Genomic DNA, 21,931 nt, shown 5'->3' on the forward strand with positions numbered 1-21,931 from the left:
AGGAGGTGCACAGCCCTGGGGTATTTTAAGATCCTCGACCGGCAACTCGATAAAGGGGCTCGGCAATTCAGAACCTGACGTGTCTGGCAGACAGAGTTCAGTTGCACTCGAGGCTGTATACAAATAGCACCCTTATTCGTATGATACAAAGTGATACTGGGACTTTCGTGTTCGATGCTGATATTGAGGGCGAGGACTTCTGAGACAACCAAAATTATATGCAGCTCTCTATCTATGGCTCTACAGCCCTTCGTTGAACCTTGGCCGTTTTTCAGTCCCTTTGTCTTTTTATATAGATGGTAGCATTCCTTGGACGGGGGATCAGCCCGTCGTAAGCCCGCTACCTGCACGCTGGACAACACGAACACAGAATGAACGCACACATTCATTCATGCCTCAAGTTGGATTCGAACCTTAGATCCCGGTGTTCGAGCGGGCTAAGACGGTTCATGCCCAAGACCGCGCGGCCACTGTGATCGGCTTACATGCAGCTAGACAGTTCAGATTCTAAGCTTGCTTACTGAAATTGTGTTGGACTGAGTTTGCTTGCGCTCTGGATGGTCTGCCTTGAATGATACGTCAGTCATGCACGTGAATAACACGTTACATGCTCCAATCTAAAAGGATCTCTTGCTGATGAAAAGTAACTGAAGTTACCTTCTTCTATGGGCGTACGTAACAGAATATGCGTTTCTTTTTCTTCTGTCAGTCCATCTATATGCACATGTATTGCAGGTAAGGGTATAATACCTGTGGTTCTGTATAGGTTTGAAACCTGGTATCTGACATTAAGGGAGGAACATAGACTGAGGGTGTTTGAGAACAGGGCGTTGAGGAGAATATTTGGACCGAGGAGAGATGAAGTGACAGGAGGTTGGAGAAAACTGTATAATGTGGAGCTTCATAACTTGTACTCTTCTCCAAGTATAATTAGAATGATCAAGTCAAGGAGGGTGTGATGGACGGGACATGCAGCATGAATGGGGGAAAGGAGGAATGCATATAGGATATTGGTGGGAAAGCCGGATGGAAGGAGAGCACTGGGAAGACGAAGATGTAGGTGGGCGGACAATATTAAAATGGATCTTAGACAGCTAGAAAGCGGCCTCCGTAGTCTAGAGGTAACGTTCCCACCTCATGACTCATGGTACGCGAGTTCAAACCCGGCGGAGGTCGTCGAATTTTTAAGGGCGTAAAAATTCAGGGAACAAGTCCTCCGGGAGGGACTTTAAGCCGTGGGTCCCGTGTCGTAGCTTTACGGCACGTAAAAGAACCTCATATCTCCAAAGGAGGTCACTGAGCTAAATTCAAGGACATTTCCCGCCAAACTGTAGTCTCTACATTATAGATCCCGCCAAGCCAGTAGAGGCCGAACTCGCTGGTTCGGTCGGGACTGATGGTACGTACCAATATCGTTAGGGTATAGACACTGGTAGAATATCATAGAGGGAAGCACAATGGACCAATACTGGTCTCAGTGCATGGGGAAACCCACCCTCTCCAATAACTAACTAACTAGAGAGACAGGACGGGATGGATTGCATTGAACTGACTAAGGATGGGGATGGTAATGAACCTTCGGATTCCATAAAATGCTGGGGAGTTCTTGTGTAGGTGCACAATTGGCCGCTCCTCAAGAAGGGCTCAGATCCATGAATAAGTGAGTGAAGGCTATGATACAGAGATAAAAATCGGAACAGTATCTATATGTGCGGACAGTTGGAAGGTGAATGTGACTTTGTATGATCTCAGTATTAAAGTATAAACGGAGAGACAGACGCCACCACACTAAATGTATCTCCTCCTTCAAGAAGTGAGGAATGTTTGCCGAGATAAGGTTCGGCCACACAGAGCGCTACGCTATGTTCGCTACGTACGCTACGTACGCTACGTACGCTGTGTACGCTCTGCGACGCAGCTAACATAGGGAACATAGCGTACGTAGCGTACGGAAGTCTGTGTGGCCAGTAACATAGGCAATAAAGGGAGATATTTTTCTGTTCGTATAGCGAACATAGCGTACGTAGCGTGCGTCGCGTACGTAGCGCTCTGTGTGGACGAACCTATAGGGAACTGTATGAATGACGAATGACTCCATACGAACTTTCAGAAAGCGTTTATAGAGTACTTCATTTTGTTTTACTGCTTTAGCATTCAAACTCAGAAACAAGCCTGACACGCTTCGCTGTTTTAGCGCATATTCACTCCTGTTGCTGTGTGGCGTTAATGAAGCATTTTGGATGCAAATAAAATCTAATTTATCAGTATTTATTTTAGGGTATTACAGTAAAGAGTACAGAGCATTCTTAATTACATGTGGTTCCTAACTATGTTCTCTTGCTCCAGTAATTTTTAATGAAACCTGTGGCATGTGTGTCATTGCAGGTGGCTATCAAAGATTATCAGCATGACCGAGGTAAAAACGGAGTATGTGGTAAGGAACCTGCAAACAGAGAAAGAGAGAGGCCCTCACATCTTGGCAAGGCTTGCTCGCCTCAACATCTTGTGTCTCTATGAAACAGTGCAGGTAATTGAAAGACATGCAGGTTAGCCTTTCTGTCTCTTCATTCTTTCCTTTCATTTATTCCTTCTCTCTGTCTTCTTCTTTTTTCCTGTCTCTCATTTTATTAATCCGTCCATTGTTTCTTCATTTTTTACTTCATATATTTCTTGGTTTCATTCCCACTTTCTCAAATCCTTTATTTCCACTTTTCTTCGTTTTATCTCTCTTACCTTCATATCCCCTCCCTCTCTTTCTCTTTCGTTTCTGATTCATCATTCATAACACCAAATCAGATCGCATTTGATACTCCATAACCTCTGCAGTTGATATAGTGTCATACAGTAACAGAAGAAATAAACAAAGCATTATACGCATAAAAAGAGAACTGCACTTGAAAGGCATCGAATGCATGTTCCAAACGGGGCCCACATAGATATATAGTGTAACAATTACGAAAGACGAGCCTGTTAATACTTCCAAAAACTGATCATAATTTATTATCCATTTAATTAATTCTTTTGCATTAAAACTTAAAGCCTGAACCCGGTTGATACCAAAACCGGCCCTTGTACACATACATTCTCCCGTGCCGGTTCCAAATATCTCCCGTTCTCGCATTTCCCTGAGATGTATCATAATATCCTTCCGCCTCGTTCTTATTCTTCCACATAGGTAGACATACTCGTACTACTTTCAGCGATATTTCCAAACAAAATTTCCGTATGTATTTGTCTTCACATGCTAACTGCATGTCCAGTCCATTACAACCTCCTTCAATTCACTTCCCTTCAAGTTTCTTCTATTACTTACTTACTCATGGAGCTGAGCCTTTCTTGAAGAGGAGCCAAATCTGCAGCTACTTAAGAATTTCCCAGCATTTTATGTAACCTGAAGGTTCATTACCGTGTTCACAAGAGCCATCCACTGGTCCCTATCCTGAGCCAGATCAATCCAATCCATCCCATCCCATCCCATCCTATCTCTCTAAGATCCATTTTAATATTTTCCACCCACCTACGCCTTGGTCTTCCCAGTGGTCTCATTCCTTCTGGCTTTCCCACCAATAACCTATATGAATTCCTCTTCTCCTAATTCGTGCTACATGCCATTTCCACCCCCTGTTCTATTAGTTTATCACAATTCTCCCTTCACTACTCCATGCCCCTGTCCACAGTTATCATAAAAATTGTCCTCTGCATCTGTCCGTCCATTGGACCATACAGTATGTCCCTTGGCATAACTGGCTCTGATTAAAAGTGAATTTAATTTGATGCTTTCTCCCGTGTTTAACAACGTACGAGTATAAACGCCTTCACGAGGAGCGCATGCGCCGCCTCAGGAAGTGAATTGTAACTGCTGTCAGGGCTATTGGAGCTCGTGGAATGATAACATTGATATTTTGCTGTGCATTTTAACGGCGCCCTACTTTTGGTCGCTGTTGCAGCAAACCGAAAATATCGACCCCTCACTTTATCCTTCGGTTATTTTTAAATGTATATAATTCTTAATTTAAGTTACTTTGAATTTTGCTTTTGTAGAAAAATATTATCCGAAAGGGAGTGTCTTGTTTAGATAACTTGGCTCGTTTAAAGGGAAGTCGTTTTAAATTTGGAATCTGGGAATTCAGAAGGCAGATAAATAGAGAAAGAAATTGTAAATAAATTTGACAAAAGGAGAAAGAATTTACACATCTCTTACACTCTTTGCGCCACTCACATAAAGCGTATATTAGAAATGCGTATTTCTTACTTTGTTCAGTGCTGTACCCTACTGGGAATTTCTCGTACAGGGAATTTGAAAGTTGCCACCCAGCGTGTCGTTTATTTCTACACAGAAAGCGCTTTTCTGCTGTTTTTGATTAGGGCGCGGTTAAGATTTTAGGGTCATCGTATGTTTAAAACTTCGGCATTTCAGAGGAATTCTCTGTCTTGGACTTTAGGAAACTTATTGAGTTACACAGACGATGAGACCGTCTGTCGGCCATTTGTATCACTCCTTACATCGTTCTGTGATGACGTACACAGTCATCACTGAAGAGCTCCGTGATACAAGTCGCTCATAAATGCAAAGTTTGACTCAGCCATGAAATTCCACACCATTTATATCCATAAGATCCCTCGACTGGGAACCTGTTATCTAATATTTACTTTAATGTTACTCTTACAATACAGTCAAATCTTCCAAGTGATTTTTCCGGCTAAAACGTTTAATTGATCTCATCTCTCCTGTATGCATTATCCTATATACTCCACTCACTGTATCCTCCAAAATTAGATCATCCTGTATAATAACTGATAAAAATATTGTATACATTATCTGCTTAGTTAATATCTCCTTTATGTCGAGATCCTTTAATAAACACTGCTGTACATTTCCCTACACTCCAGGTTTTCTGTCATATTGTGATTGCGAAGCACTATGCTAGAAGCCGGAAGGTCGCGGGTTAGAGTCCCAATGAGGTGGATTTTTTCAGTTTACCTAATCCTTCCAGCCTCACTACGGTCCTGGCGTTGACACGACCTCTAACAGAAATGAGTACCATGAATCTTCCTGGGGGGTAAAAGGCGGCCGGCATGTAAGGCTGACATGCTTACCGCCATCTTTGAGCCGGCTGTTTAGAGAAAATGCTGTAGCGTCGACGTCTCACAATCCTATGTGCCTCCACGGCCTGTTACAGAGATAGCTTTACCTTCTTTTGTGATTTTGAAAATTTTACGTTAACTATTGGTGTGACTGCCTCCGGGAACGTGTATGATCCTTTCTATACTGCAGGTCCAGATTTTTTACTCTTTTCCCTTTTCAATTCTGCAAGTAACATTGCCTTTTAGAACCCTTTTTAGAGAAGTTAATTGGAAGTCTCATGTTCATTCTTTCCACGTGCCATGGATTTGCTTCCTGGAACTGCCTAGCGCGCAATAATTCGCTCGTGATCAGGCGCGCCTGCTGTGCCTATTCGATGATGATCATTATGCATTACTGAAATGTCTTCTTAGAAATCACAGCGTCGTGCTATTCAGCAGTAACAGCTCCGTAGATTACTTGAAATTACTGTGATTCCCGGTGGAACCTTTTCTCAGATGCATTGAAAAATAACATAATTTCGTAATAAACTGTAGAATTAGAAGAATGTTAGATAATCCTTTTTAAATTCAAGCCCCAAAAGATACTAAAACCCATTTGTAGAATTAAGGGTTCTACATGTTGTTGTGATTATTTACACTGCTGAAGTATATAGACTAATTTAAGGAATTACTGTATTTCCTCACGCGGTAGCGTAGTTGGTTGAGGGGCTATGCTACAAGCCGGAAGGTCGCGGGTTCAAGTCCCGATGAGGTCAATGGATTTTTCCAGTTGACCTAATCCTTTCAGCCGCACTAGGCCCTGGGGTTTACTAAGCCTCTAACAGAAATGAGTACCCGGAATTAATTAAATAATTTTCCTGGGGAGTAAAGCGCGGGCGGCGCGTAAGGCTGACAACCTTACCGCCATCTTTGAGCCGATTGTCTAGATAGTGTGGGAACCTCAACTTCTCACAACCCTATGGGCCTCCACGGCCTGATACAGGGCAGCTTTACTTTTTTTTTTTACTGTATTTCCTCATAGCTGAAAAGTGTGTACAATCAAGTTGCCGGATTTCTTTCTTAGTTTTGCGTGGTGTCTACATTCAGGCGACGGAACAGTAATTTCTTCTCTTCAGCGGCAACTTGTAAACATGTTTTGTACCTTCTGGTACCACAAAATGCTGAACATTTGTTGATTGGCCATCACGATGGAGTTACTTAGATGTTAAAGATGACAGGTAAAGTTGTCTCTATTGTTATTTAATTAAGCACCACGCCATGAAGGCGTATGAGGGAGTGGATTGTACTAGTTGGAGGTGAGTGGTCAGCTTCACGCCCCGGCCTCTTTACCTCCGGTACCCAATGGATAGAAAGCTGGATGGCACACAGGGCCGGCCTGGACGACGTTGACCTTACCGGGACTCGAACTCCAAACCCTCGGTCGTCCAGACCGTAGCCAGTCGCTATACCGACTACACTATCCCTGCTGTTAGTTAGATGTTATTTTTACAAATACCGACCAGTAAATTTAAGGGCTGAAGCGTCTGAAGTTCAGGTTACATCCATTTTCAGTTTTGGGATGTGGAGGAGCTGGTTGTGCTGCGTCTCGAGTTCTGATGCACGCTGTAGTGGGCGCACCGCGTCGGCTCTGGCGCCTCGGCGGCGTGCTTATACTGCGCTCTTCCTTCCTTTTCCTATAAGATCGTAATTTATTTTATTCCCCCTCCCACTGAAGTAAGGGAGTTGAGGGAAGAGAGGGCACAACCTCTGTTCTCTTATGTGTGAGAGCAGGGTATGGACCGGGGAGTAGGCAATCTGTAATCATTTGTTTTCTCTGCGGCTGCTATGTATGCACGCCCGCAGTCATACTCTGCAGCAGGAGAAATTGTGTTGTTAGATACACTGGCATATAATACAGTTGTGTCTACATTAACAGGACCCGAATCTTTTCAAAATAAAGGAATAAGTCAAGGGGTAGGAAGAGAAGAACTTCCCTCACCTGTTTTGTAACAAAAGTTTAGAGTGGTGACGGCCCCTCAAATACTGAAGCAAAACTTTGCCCAAAAGAAAATAATAAAACAAAAATTAGGTAAAAATAAAATGGTTTATGTGGCCGTGCAACAAATCATAACGACTTTAAAGTTCCATATATTTTCATCCTCGGCCCTAGATAAAGGCGCGCGATCAGTTTCACGTTCCGGTCGTTTTGTACTTTATTCCCATTGGATAAAAGGCACAAAATTTATAATAAACGCAAACACAATCTTGAAATATTAACGCTAATAATGATCAGCATCATAATTTCATCTTCTGAGGTATAACATCGTGCAGTCCGGTAAGTGTTTACCTCTGTTTCCGAGGAACGTAGCATTCCTATACACAAGGGTTATTTTACCATGAAGAAAGGGGCAGTGAATTTCTACGAAATGTTGGTATCCACCTATCAGACTACATGATACAATAACTAAGAAGAGCAGAATGTGAATCTTCACCTCCTTGGAAACTTCGAGCCAAAATAATAATAATAATAATAATAATAATAATAATAATAATAATAATAATAATAATAATAATAATCCTGTTTATTAACGTGCAAACTTAACAGCACAGAGGCCAGTTACAAAGTTAGCACGAGTACATAGAAATATACAAAAACAATTAAAGAACAAAATACAAAATATGACAGTCTGTATAATGGCAATACATTAATAACAATTCCAAGAAAAATTAAATTTAAGCATTAACTGGTGAGAAAAATAAAATGAGTACATTTCCAATGGTTATGCCATTTTGTGGCTAGAATGGACAGTACACGTACATACACACATAGAACTTAATAATAATAATAATGTAATGTCTTTTTATATTCTCATAAGTTGGTTAATTAACATGTCTGTTGATTTTAACCAAGTAGTAGGAGATTTTTATGTCATTTCCTGCCGTTATTTTAAAGTAGAATCACTATTTCTCTCACAGATATATTGGGTTTTCGGTCTTTATCCATCGTCCTGGTTTTTAAGATAACTAATAAAAACACGACGTTTCGGAAAATGGATCTGTTTCCGTCCTCAGGTGAGGGAAAAATACCTATTCTGTTGGCTCCCTTAGAAAGAGCTAGCCCCAATCACTGATTGAGGACGGAAACAGATCCACTTTCCGAAACGTCGTGTTTTCTTAGTTATCTTAAAAACCAGGACGATGGATAAAGTCCGAAAACCCAGTATATCTGTGTGTTATACACCATCGTCAGAATCCTATAGTAACCACTATTTCTCTATTACTTACAGTAATGTAATGGAAGTGAACGGAGAAGTTCATGGAGGTAGGCCTAGGCCCACTGGGTCTGTAGTGCCAAGGAAAAGAAAAAAAATGGAAGGGGTAGCTCCGTTCCGATAATCATCATTCATAAATTAGGATGCAGTCATTTTGAATCCTTCTGCAGCTTTCCTCCAAGCGGATGTTGAGATTCTATGCTTCCCTCCTGACCCACACAGATTCGCCATTTGCTATGAATATAACGGACGTCATCACTTGCTAAATTTCTGTATCTGTTCTGCGGGAAGTAAACATTACAGGATATGATCACTGAATTTCTCACTCGCTTCAGGGCACAGGAACCCGTGAGCATGTACTTTTAGCGCAGGCAGACTTAAGTATTATTTTTATTCTGTTTCGTTCAATAAACTCTCAAAACCTGATACGGGATCTTAAGGCTAGGTGTCGGAACACACACAATTGGCTGTTCGAGCATTCTGCCCACTTCCTTCCTTACTTTCCGTTTAATATTAAAGCGAAACTCACAGTTTGCCTTACCGTGTAGTGTTCATAAACGGAAATAATTACGAAAATACAGCCCTGAAACGTGTCCTGTGTTACGGTAATTCGTGGTCATAGAATTTGAAGACCAGACAGTCAGATGTCTCAATTTAGTTGAATGTCTTAAAGGAATGTGAGGAGTTTCAAAGGAAATTGTAGGAAAAGTGAAGGTTTTTAATGTTCTGATAACTTAGAAGAGAAATAGGCCTGCATAATTTAGTGTCCATAATAAAGAAATTAAAGAATCTTATTTCGTCTCTTCCTAACCTTAATGCCTTGGAAGCTTACAAGGAGAGTGTCGTTAATCACATATTGTTAACTTTAATATTAGACTGAAGTGATTAACAGAATCCTCCGTGGTTTTATCCCTAGGGAAAGGGGCCCTGGTGCACAAATATTCTGTTCATTTCAAATAACTCTCACATGATTGCACGCACACTCGATGATATTGTCGCGTGTAGCTCTCGTCGGATAAGAACTCTTATATCCTGCACTCGGACTGAATAGAGAACACCTTGTCGAAGGATTAATTTCGCCCACTGCTATGCAACGAACTCGGGAATACGTGTCTGGTTCAAACAATTCGTTTGTAACGGTGGAAACCCCACTGCTAGACTTCAATTTCCGGGACAACGATTTCATAGGCTTTGCTGCCTAAGAATTGCTAGCCGTTGACTAGTGATGGATGTCTTATAGTCCGTCTTTCAGGTAGCACGTCACAGTATTTTAAATTGTCTGTAATGCTATACTTTGAAGGGACGGATTTATGCATGAAATGGATTGCGTCTAACGGGAGTGCGTTAGGTGTTTGTGTGTCTACATGGATCATCCAGAAATACAACTAAAATTAATAAACATTGTGTCGAAACGTTTAATTATTCATTGATGTATATAAAAACATTTCTTTACTGAAACTTCCTATTTTTCTGTAAATCTTAAATTTGAGCATAGTCGTTAAATTATGATCGTCCACCTTGTTAATACCAGCATGAAATATTCTATTTTTCTCGTCATGTATTCAGTAAATGTAAAAATGTTCCAGGTAACAATTCCTAAGTTGGAGAACAGATTATTTTTTCAGCAATTACGAACAGGATATTTCCTATATGTTTTTATTTCTAGGAAATAGTGGCTCCGGTCTAGAAAACCGAAATTAACGGCCGTGGGAATTCATTGCGCTGACCACGCGACACCCTCTATCCGCAAAAATTGGCACGAACTTCGCCAACAAGCGGCGGTCGCTCTGTCGGTATAGTTCGCTTGAGGACTAAAAGCACAGAGTTTTTTAAGTTTGTTTTATGGTACTTTGAACTCTACTGTTCAGCATAAAGATAGAAACGTTTCTTAATACCATTTGTGAACACCTCCAATCCTGTTATTGATAATAATTTTTTTGCAAAGACAAACACCCTGTGTGAAAAATTCTGAATTTTGCTACCGAATTTGTAGTTTCTCCATAAAGATACAAGAGTAGTTTCTTGAACACCGTGTGTGAACTTGCAGTTGAATAGAAAATTCCTCAGCTGAAAGCAGAAAGCAAAATAAATAAAAAATTCTTTGACACGTTAATACTGTATACGAAGTGATATCTGGAAGAATGAAAGTAATTTCTCATGCACTCCGTGTGAACGTTTGCAAACTCTGTTATTGATATGAGGCTGCTCCGCAGAGGCCACTGAGGTCACAGAGAATGGACAGAGACGCAGAATATGAGATACTGCACAGACAGGATCGTAGGATGCTTGAACGTTTTATCAAAACTGAACCCGTTTCTGGCTGAAGCACTCTATGGACCAAAGCCAGTAGAGGGAGTATAAAACATGAAATATGTAAGGCTGCAGGATAGGAAACCTTCCCAATTCACTCGTCACAGATCGGCAACTTCTCCTGCAATGCTGTTTTGTGGATAAGTCTACTCAGCAGCAGCGGAAATTTCTACGTTTTCCTTGTATCTCCTCCCACGCATAGCGGCCCGAACAAGTTGGCCAAAGCGGTAATGATTTTGGATTATATTCCAGAGATGTTCGTTTCGAATTTGAACCGAAATGCTGACTATCCTAATTAGTTAGCGGTTTTTCTATTCTCTTCAATCGAATTCTGGGATAGTACCTTGGAAGTGACGACGACCACAACTTCCTCAAACCCTTTACGTGCCTTTGAACGCAATCTTTCTCTCATATGATTATTAAATAGCAACTGCATTTGTTACAGTATCGTTAAATAATCAATTCTTTCTTTCCCCATTCTATATATTGTTTGTGTCCCTGAGATATTTTTCGAGATATTCCTTTTTCGAATCTCTGTCACTGAACTGTTTGTCTTAACGTGGGAACTCCTGCGGCCCTATTCCCTGCCCTGATGTACAGTACCTTCAACTAGACTAATCCTCATCTAAGTTAAATCGTCACAGTCGAGGGATTAAAATCCTGGTTCTTCTTTAGAATGTACCAGTTTCTGCGTTCAGTCTAGACATGTCCTGAATTATCTCATGGGTTTTCTCAGTCCCTTCAGGCAAATATTTTGATATCTCTCACTCATGGAGCTGAACCCTTCTTGAGAAGCCGCCAATTATGCAGCCACTCAAGAACTTCCCAGCATTTTATGGAAGCCGAAGGTTCATTGCCGTGTTCACAAGAGCCCTCTACTGATCTCTATTCTGAGCCAGATCTATCCAATCCGTACCATCCCAACCTATCTCTCTGAGATCCAGTTTAATATTGTACACCCACCTACGCCTTGGTCTTCCCAGTGGTCTCTTTCCATCTGGCTTTCTCACCAATATCCTATATGCATTTCTCTTCTCCCCCATTCGTGCTACATACCCTGTCCAGCTTTAATATATGTCATATTTACTTACATCCAATTCATTTCCAAGCATATTTCGCAGTAATTATACCATTTAATACTGCATATATGTTTAGGTAAAAAACTAGTCATCTCTTTCAAATTTCCGACAATCGAGAATATTATTAATGTCCATTATCTCATCACCATTAAGCTACATGTGCTACTAGAAATGTTCTTAAATATATATATGATTCAATAATCGTAAATGTAAAACATCCTAGGCCTCTTTCTTATGATCATAAACATTCAGATAGCGTGGAAAGGTTACGTCTCAGATCCGCTCCGTTCTGCAGTGAGCATAACATGGCTGCAGACACAGGCAATGAACTAGGCCAAAATTGAATTAAAGAGTGTAAAGTTCACTGATAAGCATCTGAAATTCAGCTGAGCCTGGGCATATTGCTGAACGGAAGGTCGTAAAAGAGCTTCCTTGGAAGTTTGGAAAGGAGCTATATCCCAGACGTTTGTCTACTCGGTTAAATTGCCATTGCCACAAACTCCAGCTCATATTGAAAGCAGTTGTACTTGCTTTATTGCAGTTGTATCTTTATGGCTCATAAGTCCATTAGGTGTTTCCATTCTCAACTTATTAAATGTACTAAAGTCAGTTTAACTGCTTTCCTACAAACTTTGTTTGATACATAGATTGTCAACATGAAAGCTGTTATTTCCGGTACTGGAATTAAACTGGTTTATTCATTGTTCGTGTTATAAATTTAATTATTAAATTTTAGGTTGCGCAAACCCATAATGCTAGTTAATCAGGATACTTCGTGTCATAATGAAATACATTAGCACTGAGTAAATAAACCTACACCAACATATGAAGATTTGGGAAGCAACACGAAAACGTAAATACTATGGTGACAAAATTTATTTTACTGATATCTGTATGGTAGTTATTGCTTGTGTGAAAGCTTACAATACTATGATGACATGAATTTATTGTATGTAAGATACTGTATTTATGTTATATAATAATTAAAGGAGTGCATGTTTTATATGGCGGCAAAATTTTATAAAATATAAATTACATTTCAAATTACTGTGAATACCAGGAATTAATTAAATAATTTTCCTGGGGAGTAAAGCGTGGCCGGTGCGTAAGGCTGACAACCTCTTCGCCAGCTTTGAGCCGATTGTCTAGAAAATGTGAGACCCTCAACATCTCACAACGATATGGGCATTCATGGCCTGATACAGGGATAGCTGTACTTTACTTTACTTTTTTTTCTTCGCGAGCTGTCATTTTCACACGTAGAATGGAATTTGACATAGGTGGAAAGAGGAAGACAAATCAACCTATGGTCATTCTCGATGGTTTTATCAAATTAAATCAAATTTCTTAACTTCATCTGACAAAGAATTTGTGTTGTGGGTAATACAGAATTATGTCATTTTGATGTGAAAATTTTCATGAAATATTTTACTAATAATACGGTATCTGTTAGCGTAGTCACTTGCAGGGATGCTCGCTACTTATAAGACGGGGTTTAGGATTAGATGATTGGATTTATTGTACACTATACATTGATAACTTGGGACTACAGGCAATACAGAGCTATCGCTATTCCATACACTTTCCCACTTCACCGATACATACTCACTAGGATTCTCAGTCTTCAATAGTCGTATCCTGGCAACGGATTTATCACACTCGGTCACTTCAAATTACACATGGAATCATTTTTCTCGGCCCAACTCCTTTCTTGCCATTATTCTGCAGCTACCAAACCCGAAAACTTGACACAATTCAATTCCTCTACTCCCAAGCACATATCCAGGCAGGCTGGCGTCTCGAATCTCGACCATTCACATCCGACTCGACTACTGTTCTGTACTTCTGAACACTTCCTTATGACCACATTGCGCGAACAACAAAGAAAACACAATCCCTATTTTTAAATATGTCTGTTTACTGACCCGTTGCCTAGCAATGGACATCCTGTTGTTGCTGCGTACGCTTGCTCAGGAATGCGTTTAACAAATCGTTGCCTAGCAATTGATCTATATGTCACAGTATAAACATGAAAGCATGTTTTGGGATTCAAGTGATAGTCTTAATTGACCAATATAATCTAGATCCGTATTTTTCTCACAAATATCAATGAGAATCTTCCGTAACACGCAACTCAAGTCCAACATACGGCGCAGGAACTGAAGAGTGCGAAGAGGAGGGATAGATGAAGTAGCAGGTCGAAACATACACATAAAGGGACAGACAGACGGAAAGATGGAAACAGTTTGAAGCTTATTGCGCAGAGCGCTCTTTCTTTGTGATATGCATGTAATACGCGGTATACATAGTGAATCCAATTTAAAGCATAATGTTTGCAGCATTATTAATCATATCGTAAGTGCATGTATTTAAACACTTTTTCAATGTGGGCTACAGTTTTTTTTTTATTATTTTCAAGCCTGTACTACTAGTAAGTCAAGGAGGACGAGGTTGGCAGGACATGTTGCACGAAAGGGGAGACGAGGAATGCATATAGGATATTAGTGGGAAAGCCAGAAAGAAAGAGACCACTGTGAAGACCAAGGCGTAGGAGGGTGGACAATATTAAAATGGATCTTTGAGAAATAGGATGGAATGATATGGGTCGGATTGATCTGGCTCAGGATAGGAACCAGTGGAAGGCTCTTGTGAACACGGTAATGAACTTTCGGGTTCCATAAAATTCTGGAAAATTTTTGAGTAAGCTGTAGATTTGGTGGCTCCTCAAGAAGGTCTCAGTTCCATAAGTAAGCAAGTAAAGGTATAAGCACAATAGACCATTGTAGGTCGCGGTGCAAGGGCCGAGAAGGCCCAGCCTTTATACATTCAATCATCCAAGTAAAGTTATCCCTGTAACAGGCCGTGGTGAAGGCCCATAGGTTTGAGATGTTAAGGTTCCCACATTTTCTATACAATCGGCTCATAGATGGCGGCAAGGTTGTCAGCCTTACGCGCCGGCCGCCCTTTATTCCCAAGAATATTCCTGGTACTCATTTCTGTTAGAGGCTGAGTCGACCCCAGGGCCATAGTGCGGCTGGAAGGATTAGGTTAATTGAAAAGAAATCTAATAACCTCATCGGAACTTGAACTCGCGACCTTCCGGCTTGTAGCATAGTGCCTCAACCAACTACGCTACCGCGTGCCGCCAAGTAAGTTAGTAAATTACTAATAAAACTATTCACAAATATGTGTGGATGATTTATAGTCGTTTTAAAATATTTTGTACAAAATTATTGAAAAAACTGTTGAAAGAGCAATAAGTTGTGATGTTCTCTTTTCATTCGCTCTTTTAATATAATCTTATATTTATTTACAGACATCATAACAACCAGTAACTAAAACAGTTCCAATAATTCGTTTTAGTGGTATGCTACTATTGTGACAATATTTTCTTTGGCCGTAAATACATTGGATGAAAATATGTAAATTTCGGAGAAGGGCTGTATTAGAATGAACAAATGTATATAATTACCTTTCTTACGGGTTAATAAGTGAAATTGTGTGTTTTATACCATGACGTTCAATTCTGGTTCACAACGAACGCCGCCAAGGAATCAAGTACACGTAAGCTGTTTTCCAAATGGATTATTTGCTATTTGGTACAATAAATTTCGTCAGCCTTATGTTACTTAATTGCAGATTCGAATAAACTTTATAGAGCAGAATCCAACACACTTCATATTGCCGACTTCTTGCACTATAGTCTTTAAAAAGATACAAAAAATTGAGTTCAGTTTGTAAGGATTACAGTACTGTTTCCATAAAAAAAACTCCGTGGTCTTAGTCCGCAAGCGAACTATACCGACCGAGTGACCGCCGCTTGTCGGCAATGTTAGTGCCAACTTTAGCGGATAGAGGGTATCACGTGGTAATGCAACGGATCCCCACAGCCTTTAATCTCGGTTTTATAGACTGGAGCCGCTATTTTCTTGAAATAACTCCTCAATTATCCTCACAAAGCTGAGTGGACCGTTCCGGAACTACTATTTCTCAGAAAATCTTGTAGCGCCGGGAATCGAACTCGGGACCCCTGGATCTGTAGTCAGGAACTCTGACCACTAGACCACAGAGACGGTCATTACTGCTTCCATACGAAGAAAAATTATTGGATTATGCATACACTTAATGTCTTCTTAATTTTTGTGGTTTGTTTTTTGTGGAGAAACTGGTGTTTCACGTCTCGTTAAGGATAGAATTCTAATGCCATTTTTTTTTAATTTGGTTCAGCTAGTAATAACCATGTGCCACTCTCAAAGCATTGAAAGTCAAGGATCCTACACTGGGGTTTCATAAACATGAACGAGATGGAAATGAAAGGATATATAGTGTTTATTGGATTTGTATAATAATGACCTCGTGTTCTATTCTCCCTATCAAATTAAAACCCTTTTTCCTCACATGAAATTGAGAATTATGGGTATAGAAGGAGGTTCCAGTTTGGTCTATACAGAAATTTACTTTACGCTAGATAGCCTTCAGTGATGAAATTATATCCCGCACTAATGTGAGCTGATGTAGGTCTGTGCTCTAATATGAATGATCTGGCAGAGGGTGATTTACACTGTGGGGATCGGGTAGCTACTGTTGCTATCAGCTGCAGCTGTTTCATTCCAGACCTCCACCGAATATTACTCAGCACTTTGATCTCGCTTTGCTAGGGTGTTGGTGGGGGGGAGCCTTATTGCATCTCTAATGCGAGGGTGTGGGGTCGTGATGAGAGAGGCCCGTTTCATATTTTATTGGGGTGATGAGATCCCGTGGCTACGCAGACTACATATAATACACGTTGCTTCATAACCTGGGAAGCAAGACATTGAGTGTTTGGACCAGTACTGTTCGTAACAACTTCACCGCCTTCAATGGTATGAGTTTGAATATGGAGAGCTTGAAAGTTTATTTCCATGCCTTCTCAAGTTATATTTATATATGCACAAGAAGTGTGCAGATTGGAAGAGGAGTTCGACAAGGATGCTGTTTATCACCAATTCTGTTTAACTTGTACAACGAATGCCTTACCAAGGAAGCTCTGGATGGGCTCGGAGACTTCAAAGTAGGAGGGCAAATTATTCAAACTGAAATATGCAGATGACCTTGTGTTAATGGCTAAGGAAGAAACTGTGATACAGGGCATGATTGATAGACTAATTGAAATTGGAAGGTGCTATGGCATGGAAATGAATGTGGAAAAAACAAAAGTAATGAAAATTTCGAGACAACCAACCCCAGTCACAATAAAGATAGACCAAAAACAACTGGAGAATGTGAAATGTTTTAAATATTTGGGTAGCTTGTTAACAGATGATGGAAGGTGTACTAGTGAAATTAAATCCAGGATTGCCATGGCAAAAGCTGCATTTAGCAAGAAGAAAAATCTTCTTACCAGCAAATTGGACTTAAATTTGAGGAAGAAACTACTGAAATGCTACATTTGGAGCATAGCTCTGATTGGGGCTGAAACATGGACACTTAGGGCAGTAGATCAGAAACATCTGGAAAGTTTCGAAATGTGGTGTTGGAGAAGGATGGAGAAGATCAGTTGGACCGATTATGTGAGAAATGAAGAAGTGTTAATTAGAGTCAGTGAGCAGAGGAATATCCTACACGAAATAAGAAAACGGAAGGCTAATTGGATTGGTCATGTTTTACGCAGAAACTGCCTTCTAAAAGAAGTTATCGAAGGAAAGATAGAGGGGCGGATAGAAGTGACAAGAAGACGAGGAAGAAGACGTAAGAAGATGCTGGATGACCTTGGGGACAGAAGAGGATACTGTCATTTGAAGGAGAAAGCTCTAGATCGCATTAAGTGGAGGAATTGTTTTGGAAGAGACTGTGGACCTGTCGTCTTGACAGATTACTGATGATGATGATGATGATGATGATGATGATGATGATATTTAATTGTTCGTCTGTTGAAGAAACAGTAAGTAAAGTAAGGCTATCCCTGTAACAGGCCGTGGAGGCCCATAGGATTGTGAGATGTTGCGGTTCCCACATTTTCTAGACAGTCGGCTCATAGATGGCGGTAAGGTTGTCAGCTTTGCAGGCATAACCGAAATATATAAAAAAATAGTTTCGAAACTTTTGAACCGACCACGTACATGTACAATTTTGCTTAGAATGGCCGATATTATGACCTCCCAAAATACTGACCTTTCCTCCTGGGACACTCTGTATAAACGAAATAATGAAGGTCATTTATGCCTTGAATAAAGCTCCTGCTGCGAGTTACAGATGTATATGATAGCTGTATTCTGTCAATGGCTGTTCCTTAGTGTCTGCAATGTCTGGTTTCGTAAAACTTCGGAATGAACTCAGTTTTTGAAAGCCTCCCCATACAGATACGCTGTTTTCTTCACTTTTCCCAGGCGCCTCTAGAATGTCTGTAAACAAAACTGATCCAAAATATATAGATATACATGTGTATAGTTTGCTTGGCGCTTAAACAGCACCCTACCGGCTCATATAAGGACATAGGTAAAATCTACACGAATTTTTAATATCGGGACAGAGGTCAGTTCCACTTCATAAATTGACGTAATATTACAATTATTAAGTAGTTACTATAGGATTCTGACGATGGTGTATAACACACAGAGATATTGGGTTTTCGGACTTTATCCATCGTCCTGGTTTTTAAGATAACTAAGAAAAAACACGACGTTTCGGAAACTGGATCTGTTTCCGTCCTCAGTTGAGGGAAAACACCTATTCTGTTGGGTCCCTTAGAAAGAGCTAGCCTCGATCACTGGATCCAACAGTATAGGTGCTTTCCCTCACCTGAGGATGGAAACAGATCGTTTCCGAAACGTCGTGTTTTTTCTTAGTTATCTTAAAAACCAGGACGATGGATAAAGTCCGAAAACCCAATATCTCTGTGTATTACAATTATTATATGAGTCACTAACAATTGAGGCTGTATAGTTACTTATTAAGGACTTTACCACCGAAACCACGTTTCTTCTTTGACCACCTTATCCACGCCGACTCCTGAGCTCAACCAGATTAATATCTAATAACTAACCGTGGTTCCTTCATCGGGAGTAAAGCAGCCGGAGCGTAAAGCTGACAATGCGGTTACATTCGGTGCCGAAGTCAAAATATGTGGAGCTATTTTCCTCTCCTCCTTTATGCCGTTATGAAGTTAAGCTTTAGTGTAGGGGAAATTTCGCCTTTACTTTTATTGGAACCAGTTTAATATATTAGGCTAATGGATTTCTTGTTCCATTCAGGAAACGAGTTATGGTCCCTGTTGCAGCCACCCGATAATCCATCCTAGACTCGAAAAACTAAAGTAATGGCTTGCTATATTCCCGTATTGCAAAAAGCGAGAGACTGAACTAGGGATGTTTTTCATGTTCTGGATAAACCAGTTCCTTGCTGCGTGAAAAGAGTGTTGGGGGGAAATAGCCACTCAAAGTAATGATTTCCTAGCCAAATAATGCGTCGAACTGTCACCAAAAACACGCCAGAGAAGAGTAATATAAAAATTTCCCTAGGGAAGGGCATAGCCCCTCGGCCTCAGGGTGTGGGTACTCGATATCCATGGCATTCTGGGAGCTGCCAAGTGAAAACGGCTATACAATTCTGTTGTGAGCGGTAGCACAATCAATTAGTCAGTTCGGACATAGCAAGAAACAGTGGACTGCAGTATCGGAAACTCGAATGTTTTGTAACACGAGAGAATTAGAGGGAAGTTCACTCCATGATTCAGTAAAATATACCCATAAAGGGAACTACGTCCGCTCCCCGACATATCGTTAGAAGTTGCAAGACATTGTGAATGTACTGTACTTGGTAAATGTACAGATTTATGTTAAAGAAACTTGTGGAAAGAATTAAGTTGGTAAACCGAGGTAGAGAATGCATTTAAATAGACTTGAATTAAAAGTGTTCTTGTAATGGACACTGAGCCGGTCAGGGTAGCCGAGCGGTCTAAGGCATGCATTGTCTTCGCTCGCTCGGAAATCATATGGATGTTCAGTGCGTGTGTGTGTGTATGTGTGCATTTTTCTGTGTACATGAAAAGGTAGAGGCCTTGCGACGAGCTGATCACCCGCCCAAGGAGTCCTACCGAATGTCTTAAGATCTAGTAAACCGAAGTGAAACGGAGAATTTCATGGAGATAGGCCAAGGCCCTAATTGAGCCTGTAGCGCCAAAGGAAAAAGACAATGGACATTGGCTTGAAGTCTCTTTAGTGTTGGCTTCTATTCTGTTGATATTCTGATTTTGTAGTCTCTGGCCGTTAATTTATGCATGGTCATTGGTGCAAAACCTCGTGTGTGTGAAGTTAGTGTAATGTTTGTCTTAACACCCGCTGATGGTTTATTTTTTGTTTGGTTTAAATATCCTGTCTTGTGTTGTTTCTGATGTCCAGAGGTAGAAACTAGCTCTATCCATTGGACCAAATTGAGTATATTTTTACCTTTGGACAGAGACAGAATCCAGTCCCCGAAATATTGTTATTAAATAAATACAGGGCGATGGATAATATCCAAAAAGTCAATAGTTGTATGGCTTGAGATCGCTTACGTTCTGGACTAGTCTTTGTGGAGCCATGATAATTATGTGAAACCTTGATATCATGTCTGCAAAACGAACATAAGCAAGTCTTTTCCATTAGTTGCCTAGTACGGTGATTGTAAAATTATGGATGTAAAGAATGGAATTGTGTTCACTTCATTACGGGTTAACCTAACACAAAGACTCGATCAAGGAACTTCACTCTCATGGCGAAGCTAATTTGGTTGGATATCTCCGTTAATGGCGGCGTGTCGGAAAGACCAGATTTCTAAACGATAAAGTTGCCGTGAAGCCCCCCAACACCTGCTGTGGTTTCCTTGTTTCTGGAGGTCGCAATCTTACACCGGAAGTTGTTAGTGTGAAGATACGAGCATCTCCACGCCTCATTTCTCCTGCACACTCGTACAAAAGGCAGAAATCTACCAACACACTTGTACCCTCACGAACTTTAGGAGTGTTCCTAACACCTGTGCTTAACGACCTTGCTTGCTTTCTGAACAGCCCCCTCTCCCGCCTTCCACAACTGTAAACGTTCCACTTAAAGGGATGGATCTGTAAGGATCTGGTAGTTTTTTACAGCAGCTTTATCTGGATTAGTCCGGGAAGAATAAAACTTTTAATAAAATTAAGAGAAGGATACAATGGGAAAGGATTTTTATTCACATCCTAAATTTCTGTCGGATCGTGGACTTTCCAAAATATTAAAGATTAAAGAAATAAATTATGATATATGCTTTATACGTGTATATATATATATATATATATATATATATATATATTGTCTGTCGCTTTGTATAGTTGTGAGACATGACTCTTACCCTGAGGATAAATGTAAATTGAACGAAACTGCGAAAGAAAATATGGGGTGATTATAAATTATTGTCGGGATTTTCATGCCCTATAATTTTCAAGCCGGAAAAATACAAAGAAAAAACTGCTTACAAAAAGTGAAATTGTAATTAAAAAAGTTTTAGTGAGAGAATTAATACGGTGTTGCTAAATAAGATTATTTTAGTTATACTTTCGCATTCCATAAGCATTTTTCCCCCCGATTTGAAAATTATAGGCCACGGAAACCCCGACAATAATTTAGAATCACCTGGACTTCCGTCTTGGGAACGCCTGCCGAATGATAGTAACAGACCCTGTTTCAATCATGAAAAGTACGTAAAATCTACCCCATATTAAGTTATTAATCCCCACATTGAAGTAGAGCTATATACAAGCATACGTGAGCTAGTGTTCAGAATAATCTTCATTTCGTTGTCTACCTGATAAGGCCCTCAGTGCCTATCGTCTCACATTCTTTGCTTTTGTACATTAATATCATATCTCTTATCTATAAAGCCCAGAAATGAGCAGGGTTGTTCACAAAATTTGCGTTCAAAACTCATTATACGTTGCAAACAAACCCTCTCTAGACATAACAATGTGATGTGTTATGTTCCAGTATGGACCACCCACTGTAGTATGCGGTGACGGAGTTTGTGACCAGTGGCGGCTCGTTTGCCTAGACACTAGAAGAATGGTCGCTTGGACGATGAAGTCAATTCCTCTGCAACCCCGGGCCATCCACCGGTGAGTAGTTCCAGTTGAGACTGATTTAATCCTTTGCGAGGGCCGCGCCATAGCTCAAGCGGTTAGTCGCTGGCTTCCCACCGCGGTGGCCCGGGTTCGATCTCGGG

General features: G+C 40.5%; 1 protein-coding gene across 1 annotated transcript in view; it reads left to right on the forward strand.

The window, feature by feature from the left end:
• The window catches only part of LOC111864399, a 157,680-nt gene that overhangs the window by 134,671 nt on the left and 1,078 nt on the right, over window positions 1-21,931 (forward strand). The window contains exons 2-3 of the mRNA XM_023851621.2: window positions 2,386-2,527; window positions 21,697-21,824. Coding sequence (XP_023707389.1) covers window positions 2,386-2,527; window positions 21,697-21,824 — 270 coding nt within the window. The remainder of the gene's footprint in view (window positions 1-2,385; window positions 2,528-21,696; window positions 21,825-21,931) is intronic.

This window comes from Cryptotermes secundus, unplaced genomic scaffold, assembly GCF_002891405.2.
Source record: "Cryptotermes secundus unplaced genomic scaffold, Csec_1.0 scaffold431, whole genome shotgun sequence".
Classification (NCBI taxonomy): domain Eukaryota; kingdom Metazoa; phylum Arthropoda; class Insecta; order Blattodea; family Kalotermitidae; genus Cryptotermes; species Cryptotermes secundus.